Consider the following 10,400-nt stretch of genomic DNA (forward strand, 5'->3'; position numbering starts at 1 on the left):
GTTCTGTGAAGGCTGAGAGAGGTGAGGAAGCTGCAGAAGAAAAGTTTGAAGCTAGCAGAAGTTGCTTCATGGAATTTAAGGAAAGAAGCTGTCTTTCCATCGTATTAAAGTGCAAGGTGAAGCAGCAAGTGCTGATGGAGAGCAAATTATCCAGAAGATCTAGCTAAGATCATTGATGAAGATGGCTACACTAAACAACGGATTTTCAGTGTAGATGAAACTGCCATCTGTTGAAAGAAGATGCCACCAAGGATTTTCATAGCTAGAGAAGAGAAGTCAATGCCTGGCTTCAAAGCTTCAAAGGACGAGTTAACTCTCTCTTTAGGGCTAATTCAGCTGGTGATGTTAAGTAGAAGCCAATGCTCATTTACCATTCTAAAAATCCTAGGGCTTTTAAGAATTATGCTGAATCTACTCTGCCTGTGCTCTGTAAATGGAAAAACAAAGCCTGGATCACAGCACATCTGTTTTTTTGTGTGTATGTGTGTTTTGTTTTTTTTTTTTTTCTTGAGACGGAGTCTTGCTCAGTTGCCCAGGCTGGAGTGCAGTGGTACAATCTCGGCTCACTGCAAGCTCCGCCTCCTGGGTTCACGCCATTCTCCTGCCTCAGCCTCCCTAGTAACTGGGACCACAGGCGCCCACCACCACGCCCGGCTAATTTTTTTTGTATTTTTAGTAGAGACGGGGTTTCACCATGCTAGCCAGGATGGTCTCGATCTCCTGACCTCGTGATCCACCCGCCTCGGCCTCCCAAAGTGCTGGGATTACAGGTGTGAGCCACCGCGCCTGGCCAGCAAATCTATTTATAGCTCAGTTTACTGAATACTTTAAGCCCATTGTTGAAACCTGCTCAGAAAGAGAAAAATATTTCTTTCAAAATATTACTGCTCATTGATGATGTACCTAGTCAGCCAAGAGCTCTGATGGAGATGTATAAGGAGGATTAATGTTGTTTTCATGCCTGCTAACACATCTACTCTGCAACTCATGGGCCAAGGAGTAATTCAACTTTCAAGCCTTATATTTAAGAAATACATTTCATAAGACTATAACTGCCATGTAGATAGTGATTCCTCTGATGGATCTGGGAAAGTAAATGAAAACCTTCTGGAAAGGATTCAACATTGTAGATGTATTTGTGGGTCAGGTATGGTGGCTCATACCTGTAATCCCTGCACTTTGGGAGGCAAAGGCAGGCAGATTGCTTGAGCTCCAGGAGTTCGAGACCAGCCTGGGCAACGTAGTGAAATCCAGTCTCTACAAAAAATACAAAAATTAGCTGAGCATGGTGGTGTGTGCCTATATTCCCAGCTGTTTGGGAGGCTGAGATTGGAGGATCACCTGAGCCTAGGGAGGTTGAATCTGCAGTGAGCCATGACCATGCCAGTGCACTCCTGCCTGGACAACACCGTGAGACCCTGTCTGGGGCGGATGGTGGGAGAGGAACATTTGTGATTGGCCAGGCATGGTGTTATATGCCTGTAATTTCAGCTACTGAGGCAGGAGTACTGCTTGAGCCCAGGAGGTTGAGGCTGCAGTGAGCCATGATCACACCACTGTACTCCAGCCTGGGTGACAGGGAGATCCTGTCTTAAAGAAAAGAAAAAAAAAAAAAAAAGAACATTTGGGGCCAGGTATGGTGGCTCACACCTGTAATTCCAGCACTTTGTGGGGTCAAGATGAGCGGATCTCTTGAGCTCAGTAGTTCGAGATCAGGTTGGGCAACATGGTGAAACCCCATCTACACCAAAAATAGAAAAAATCATCCGGGCCTGGTGGCACATACCTGTGGTCCCAGCTATTCAGGAGGCTGAGGTGGGAGGGAGGATCACTTGAGCCTGTGAGGCAGAGAGGTTGCAGTGAGCCAAGATCGCGCCACAGTACTCCAGCCTGAGTGAGAGAGCGAGACCACAACTAAAAAACACAAAAAACATTTGTGATTCGTGGAAGGAGATCACAATATCAACATTAAATAACAGGAGTATGGAAGACATTGAATCCAGCGCTCATGGATGAGTTTGAAGGGTTCAAGACTAGTGGGGGAAGTACCTGCAGATGTGATGGAAACAGCAGGATAACTAGAATTAGAAATAGAGCATTAAGATGTGACTGAACTGGTGTCACTCATGAGGAGTTTGCTTTGTAGACAAACAAAGTGGTTTCTTGAGATGGAATCTACTCCTAGTGAAGATACTGTGAACATTGTTGAAATGCCAGCAAAGGATTTGGAATATTACTTAAGCTTAGTTGATGAAGCAGCAGCTGGGTTTGAGAGAAGTGACTTCAGTTATCTTATTTTAAGAAATTAGCATAGCCATCCCAACCTTCAGCAGCCAACACCCTGATCATTCAGCAGCCATCAGCATCAAGGAAACACCCTCCACCAGCAGAAAGATGACTTGCCGAAGGCTCAAGTGATTAACATTTTTAGCAATAAAATATTTTTAAATTAAGGTATGTATATTGGTTTTTTAGAGATAATGCTGTTGCACAGTTAATAAGTGACAATAGTATAGTGTAAACATAACTTTTATATGCACTGGAAAACCAAAAAATTTGTGATTTTATTGTGATACTTGCTTTATTGTGGTGGTCTGAAATGGAACCCACAGTATCTCTGAGGTATGCCTGCTTTTAATTCTGAAGTCCAGCCAACATTATTTCTCCTTCCTTTATGTGTTCCTGCCATGTCTTCTGTACTTTTGGAAACTATGCACTTGTGCAGACGTTGTGCTTAATATTTTGTTTCTTCAGATGCCATCATTAATGAGAACTATGACTACCTGAAGGGGTTCTTGGAAGACCTGGCACCTCCAGAGCGCAGCAGCCTAATTCAGGATTGGGAAACATCTGGGCTTGTTTACCTGGACTATATTAGAGTAATTGAAATGCTCCACCATATACAGCAGGTACCTGAGATCCTCAAACTGCTGTCTGATTTTCCTTTTCTCAGGCCCTTAAATCTTTAGAGACCTCACAAGGCTTTAGTATACACTTGAGAACACATTGACAGAGATAGCACTGTCAAAGCAGGCATCTTGCTGAGGCTCATTTGATATAACCGTTTGAGAGCTGTTTCGAAACTTAAAAACACTTCTTTATGTTGATTACCAACTTGTATGTTCAATAGACATTCCTGAGACTTGTCCATAGACAGTCCCTTCCCCTTGTTCAGCTCTAGTTTGAGTGAGAAGCCCAAAGATGAAAGATAAAGTAAGAATGGAGATTTGGTGAGGATTGCTGTTTCACACATCATTTGGCATGTTTTAAAATTGCAAATACGGACCGGGCGTGGTGGCTCAAGCCTGTAATCCCAGCACTTTGGGAGGCCAAGACGGGCAGATCACGAGGTCAGGAGATCGAGACCATCCTGGCTAACACAGTGAAACCCCGTCTCTACTAAAAAATACAAAAAAACTAGCCGGGCGAGGTGGCGGGCACCTGTAGTCCCAGCTACTCAGGAGGCTGAAGCAGGAGAATGGCGTAAACCCAGGAGGCGGAGGTTGCAGTGAGCCAAGATCCGGCCACTGCACTCCAGCCTGGACGACAGAGTGAGACTCTGTCTCAAAAAAAAAAGAAAATTGCAAATATGGTTTTTAAAGTCTTCATTAAAATGTCTTGGGTCAATCTTTTTTTTTTTTTTTTTTTTTTTTTAACAGAGTCTTGCTCTGTCATCCAGGCTGGAGTGCAGTGGTGTGATCATGGCTCACTGCAATGTCTGCCTCCCGGTCTCAAGTGATGTTCATGCCTCAGCCTCCGAAATAGCTGGGACTATAGGGTGTGTGTCACCACACCCAGATAATTTTTATATTTTTAGTAGAGATGGTGTTTCACCACATTGGCCAGGCTGGTCTTAAATTCCTGGCCTCAAGTGATCGGCCCACCTTGGCCTCCCAAGGTGCTGGGATTACAGGCATGAGCTACTGTACCCAGCCTTAAGGTCAGTCTTTGTAGTTGTAAAATGAGTCTCCACTGCTTGCTTATGGTGTAGAAACCAAACTCATTATAATAAATACAGGATTCAAGTCCTTTTAGAGGCTTTTACCTTTCTTGCCTTACTCCTACCAATCTTATTCCACATTCCAGCCTTGCTGGCCTGCTGTGCTCACACTAAATTACTTCTGGTGTTTCTGACAAACCATATTATGTTCCACACTTTACCTAGCACACTGAAACTCATCCTTTAAGATCTAGATTGCTGTTACCCCTACTTCTCCCTGCTTTTCCCCCAGAGATAATTAATTGCACTTTCTTACTACCAGGATACTTAGTACATTATTCTACTAGTGCACCTGTCAGACCATGTTGTATTTACTTATTCATATTTCAAGGTTGCTATAAGCCCCTTTTGGGAAGGTCTTTTAAGGTTACAGGCAATAGAGTATAGAGATTAACAGCTCAAGTTCTGGAATCAGACTCATAGATTCGATTTGTGGCTTCCAAATTCACTGGCTATGTAATCTTGAACAAGTTAACTACCTCCTTTGTCTCCATCTGAATGAGAAAGGTGAGTGGGGTAGACAGTAGTACAAATTACAGCTCATATCTGACAGATTTTCACAAAGATGAAACCAAATCTACATAAAGTGTTTAACGTAGTACCTTTCATGTACTAAATGCTTTTTTTTTTGAGGCAGAGTGTTTTTTTTTTTTTTTTTTTTTTTTTGAGACGGAGTCTCGCTCTGCTGCCCAGGCTGGAATGCAGTGGCCGGATCTCAGCTCACTGCAAGCTCCGCCTCCCGGGTTCACGCCATTCTCCTGCCTCAGCCTCCCGAGTAGCTGGGACTACAGGCGCCTGCCACCTCACCCGGCTAGTTTTTTGTATTTTTTTTTTAGTAGAGACGGGGTTTCACCGTGTTAGCCAGGATGGTCTCGATCTCCTGACCTTGTGATCCGCCCGTCTCGGCCTCCCAAAGTGCTGGGATTACAGGCTTGAGCCACCGCGCCCGGCTGAGGCAGAGTTTTGCTCTGTCACCCAGGCTGGAGGGCAGTGGCACAATCTCAGCTCACTGCATCGTCCATCTCCCAGCTTCAAACAATTCTGCCTCAGCCTCCCCAGTAGCTGGGATTACAGGCTACAGGCGTGTGCCACCATGCCCAGCCTTTTTTTTTTTTTTTTTTAGTAGAGACAGGGTTTCACCATGTTGGCCAGTCTGGTCTCAAACTCCTGACCTTAGCCTCTACTAAATGCTTAATAATTGTTACCTATTATTATCCTCATCAAAGTTCCAACTCCTAGTACAGCGCCTGACACATAATAGGCATAATTCAATGTTTGCTGTACTTTTCATATGAATCAAGAGCATCATTTCTAAATAATCACTTGAAGAAACCACTTTCTCATTGAATATTGAGTAATTCACACAACTATTATGGAGAACTCACTGTGTGCCAAGCACTGTAGTGGGTTTGGGGAATATAAAAGTAAACAGTATGTGTTCTGCCCTTACCAAAATAATGATTTCGTGGGGGAGATATATACAAGTAAAGCAGCAGTTACTGTAGCTTCATAAGTATAGGGGTTAAGCAAAGAGAACTATCAATGTGCCAGCACATAGCTGGATGTGGTGGTGCGTGACTGTAATCCTAGCACTTTGGGAGGCTGAGGCAGGAGGGTTGCTTGAGACCAGCCTGAGCAACATAGCGAGACCCCCCCTTTAAAAAAAAAAAAAAAAAAAAAAGCCTGTGTTACATAAAACTTCTCTAGTATTGGTTTGTTCTGCTTTTCCCCCTTACCCCACATGTCACCATGTAAATCTCCTTTGAATTCTCACCTTTGGGAGTTTTAGCTGTCTTCTCTTTGCCTGGAAAGCTGAGCTCTCTCCTTGTAATTCAGGTCTCGACTTAAATATGACCTCCTTGAAGAAGCCTCTCTTGGTCCTCCAGTCTCAAGTAGCTATCCAGTTTCTCTCTGCAACATCCACCTGTTTAAATTATCTACATGGCTTGTGATTTTTCAGGATGTATTACTGTTTCATGTTTTCTTATTTAGTTTCTGTCAGTTTCATGAGAGCAAATAATTTGTCTTGCTCTTGATCCTCCTGCTGCCTGCACCCAGCTTTTTTGGTGTTTTAGAAAAGGCTAGGCCAGGCACGGTGGCTCAAGCCTGTAATCCCAGCACTTTGGGAGGCCGAGACGGGCGGATCACGAGGTCAGGAGATCGAGACCATCCTGGCTAACACAGTGAAACCCCGTCTCTACTAAAAATACAAAAACTTAGCCGGGCGATGTGGCAGGCGCCTGTAGTCCCAGCTACTTGGGAGGCTGAGGCAGGAGAATGGCGTGAACCCGGGAGGCGGAGCTTGCAGTGAGCTGAGATCCCGCCACTGCACTCCAGCCTGGGTGACAGAGCGAGACTCCGTCTCAAAAAAAAAAAAAAAAAAATAGAAAAGGCTATAAACTTGGAGTCAGGGGACCTAAATTAAATGTTGGTTCAGGCTGCATTTTTTACTTCCTGTGTGCTCTTAAGAAGTCATACCATCTCTCTGAACCCAGTTTATCTTGATTTTTGGTGCTGTATTATTAAAGCTTGCTGTATTATTAAAGCTTGCTGTATCGTTCGGGATCTCAAGACTTTCCTAGTCCAAGGCTGTGTACACTATGTTACCTTCCTCTTGTCTATTACTGCATAATTAGTGCCTTGTCCTCCACTAGATGGTGGTGGCTTGACCCTGTGTCGTCTTCTTGGATTTTCCCCTCCCTCACCTCACTGTTGTTTCAAGGTTTTGTATAGAGTCTATAGGTGGTGTTGAGTGATAGGAACTCCCCTTGGATTAATTGACTTCTCTGCTTCTTTGTAGGTGGATTGCTCAGGTTATGACCTGGAGCAGTTACACATCAAAGTGACTTCACTGTGCAGTCGCATAGAGCAGATTCAGTGTTACAATGCTAAAGATCGCCTAGCTCAGTCAGGTAAGCCTCTAATCTCCTCACTTTTTCTGCCTTCTTGCTTCCTGTTTTTATCTTACACCCCACCCTCAGTGCCTGCCACCGTTCTCTAGACCCATGCTCAGTGCTTAACTCTAGTTTTTCTCTCTAGACATGGCCAAACGTGTAGCCAACCTGCTGCGGGTGGTGCTGAGTCTGCATCATGCTCCTGATAGAACCTCCGACTCAACACCAGACCCTCAGCGAGTCCCTTTGCGCCTCTTGGCTCCCCACATTGGCCGGCTCCCCATGCCTGAGGACTATGCCATGGACGAACTGCGCAGCCTTACCCAGTCCTATCTGCGAGAACTCGCTGTTGGGAGCCTGTGAGCCCCAGACTCTTTGCATCACACTCACATGCCCGTTCACACTCACCACACAGAGGTTCCCTGCCTTGTTTGGATTGGCACTGTTTGCCATTCTCTGGGTTGGCTATGGCATCTGCCCTCCTTCCCTGCTGCCACAAGCAGCATCCTCCAGTTGTTCAGGGCTTTTCTTAATACTAAACATAGCATAAGGGCTTCTGGAACCCAGAAGAGGAGACAATTCTCTTTTTACCATCCTCAAGACCAGTGTTTTTCCTTTTAATAAATGGTCAATAAAGCTCCTTTGGCAGAATCCCCCAAAGAACCAGGGAATCCTTTTTCACCCCTAGCCATTCTCGATCTTGTGACCCTCCATGCCAACCAGCTACCCTACTCCTACCCTGGCCCTTTTATGCTAGGACTCCTTAGGAGGAGTGAGACAGGTAGTAATGGATCCTTAACAGGTAAACTATCCACAGAAGGAAGAGGGATCCGTCTCTTAAGTAATTGGTTAGTTAACACTGAATTTTGGAGGCAGAGGAGGGTTGGCCTGAGTTAGGAAACAGAATGGGATCTTTCTGACACACTTAGGGCAGAAGTGAATGCCTGCCATGGAGGGATTGATCTTCAGAGCTTCTTTTGTTCCTGCCTTTAGTGTTCCATGAACACCATACCTTTGCTACTACTATGTGCAGGAGCCCTTGGTCATATGTGACATGTCTATGGGAAGCTCCCAGAATTTGGTTTGGTCCCTGGTTTTCAGTCATCTTGCTGAGAGTCTGTCTGGATTTGCCTGAAGAGTTTGGATTAAAAATGGCAGGTTGGGTAACCCTCCCTGTTCATCCCATGTTAGCTCTAAAGCATTTTCCACCCTCCATCATCCCTTCCAGAAGCAAACCATGACTGAGGCAGGCATGGAGTTGGGCGTTAGGGGCAGGCAGAGGGCCTTTGCTACACTGCTGACAGCTATAGGGAGCCCCAGGTAATGGCATGAGATAGCTGGTGTTAGGGCTGTCTCAGGCAATATGGCCACACCTGGGTCTTTATGCATGAAGATTATGTAAAGGTTTTTATTAAAAAATATATATATGTATAAATAAATGATCTAGATATTTTCCTCTTTTTCTGAAGTTACTTTCTTAAAAAATAAATAAATAAAATGTTTATAGCATTCCTGGTATTGGCTTTCCCTTTGTATTTTTGAGCCTTCTTGCCCTGAGGATCTTTATGATGGCCTTGTTTGATTTAGCCTGTTTTTGAATTTGCCTTCTAAATGGAGACAGGCCTTGGGTTAAAGAGAGAACTATTTGGTGCTAAACTGAGAGATAGATTAGCCCAAAGGCTAGATTTATAAGGGGAGATTTAGGGGCAAGGGAGTTGATTATTGATTAATACTGATTGCTCTACATATATTTATACACATAGATTTCCAGGTCTCAAATTGCCCAATAGAATATACCATTCAAAGCCTCCTCGCTCTTCTACTGTAGTGGTTTTGTTTTTAAACCTTGAGTGACGCTTCACCTTTCTAAGTCGGATTCCCTTTTGTAAAGGGGATAATGATCCCTGATGTTACTTCACACAGGGCTGTTTTCAAGAGGAATCAATTGAGTAGCATGAGTACTATTCCAGATCTTATTTTGATTTGTCAAGCTGAAGATACAAGCAAATTCCCATTAAGATTAGAACAAAGACTTCTGAGACTTTGAGGAATTCAGGGATGAGAAAGCATAGTGGGTCAGCTCTGTGGCTGAAACTTCCATTTAACTTAGACACCTCAGAAGAAGGGTTACTCAGCTGGAATCCCCTCCACTACTGACTCAATATGTGATCCTGAGTGAGTCACAGAACTTAGTTGGACTTTCCGACCTGGTTTCCTTACCAGAGGAATGTTTCAAAAAGTGAGTATGCTGTAGAAATGGTTAGCTCTTAGCAGTGTTAGGAATTGTGGGCCAGGAGTGTTCGCTGACACCTGTAATCCACTTTGGGAGACCAAGGTGGGAGGATTGCTTGAGGCCAGGAGTCCAAGACCACACCAGGTAACATGACAAGACTCTCTCTAAAATAGTTGGGCATGGTGGTGTGTGTGCATAGTCCCAGCTACTCAAGAGGCTATGGCAAGAGGATCGCATGAGCCCAGGAGTTGAAGGCTGCAGCGAGCCATGATTGTGCCACTGCACTCCAGCCTGGGCAACAGAGCAAGAAAAAAAGGTTCTAAATCAAAGGTTTATCATAGAAGCCATGTTGCATAAAAGAGAATATCAACTTCCAGTTCAAGATAAGGGTGATGAACAATGAACAATCTCCTTTTTTTTTTTTTTTTTGAGACGGAGTCTCGATCTGTCCTCCAGGCTGGAGTGCAGTTGCACAATCTTGGCTCACTGCAAGCTCCACCTCCCGGGTTCACGCCATTCTCCTGCCTCAGCCTCCCGAGTAGCGAGGACCACAGGTGCCCGCCACCACGCCCGGCTAATTTTTTTTTTTTTTTTTTTTTTTTGTATTTTTAGTAGAGACGGGGTTTCACTATGTTAGCCAGGATGATCTCGATCTCCTGACCTCGTGATCCGTCCACCTCGGCCTCCCAAAGTGCTGGGATTACAGACGTGAGCCACTGCACCTGGCCTGAACACTCTTAATCTTTTTTTTTTTTTTTTTTTTGAGACGGAGTCTCGCTGTGTCGCCCAGGCTGGAGTGCAGTGGCTGGATCTCAGCTCACTGCAAGCTCCGCCTCCTGGGTTCACGCCATTCTCCTGCCTCAGCCTCCCGAGTAACTGGGACTACAGGCGCCCGCCACCTCGCCCGGCTAGTTTTTTGTATTTTTTAGTAGAGACGGGGTTTCACCGGGTTAGCCAGGATGGTCTCGATCTCCTGACCTCGTGATCCGCCCATCTCGGCCTCCCAAAGTGCTGGGATTACAGGCTTGAGCCACCGTGCCCGGCCTAACAATCTTAATCTTCTACATCCCAAAATCCCGTTGAAATAGTAAAAAAAAGTTTTAATTTCAAAAAAAGTTCTCAAAAACATAAAACAGGAACCAGTTACCTCAACATTCGATAGATCTGTGGAGTCTACAACATTCAAATTAACTTATTTTCTCAACAGAACCCTGAAATAATTCCAAAATCAAAGTTAACAGAGGTCTGGAGAATTAAATTTTGGAATAGTTGA

The 10,400-nt window shown here is 44.6% G+C and overlaps 1 protein-coding gene across 4 annotated transcripts in view; it reads left to right on the top strand.

Annotated features, from left to right (window-relative positions):
• The window catches only part of LOC105468934 (nucleoporin 98 and 96 precursor), a 131,326-nt gene extending 122,923 nt beyond the window's left edge, over positions 1-8,403 (top strand). For 3 of the 4 annotated variants that reach the window (XM_071075207.1, XM_071075208.1, XM_071075209.1), the window contains exons 31-33: positions 2,755-2,909; positions 6,801-6,912; positions 7,040-8,403. In XM_071075207.1, coding sequence (XP_070931308.1) covers positions 2,755-2,909; positions 6,801-6,912; positions 7,040-7,257 — 485 coding nt within the window. In that variant the 3' untranslated portion in view covers positions 7,258-8,403. Of the gene's footprint in view, positions 1-2,754; positions 2,910-6,800; positions 6,913-7,039 lie in introns of those variants that run through there. The other variant, XM_071075210.1, reaches the window with a different exon arrangement.
• Positions 8,404-10,400: the final 1,997 nt, after the last annotated feature.

This window comes from Macaca nemestrina, chromosome 12 (genome assembly GCF_043159975.1).
Source record: "Macaca nemestrina isolate mMacNem1 chromosome 12, mMacNem.hap1, whole genome shotgun sequence".
Lineage (NCBI taxonomy): Eukaryota > Metazoa > Chordata > Mammalia > Primates > Cercopithecidae > Macaca > Macaca nemestrina.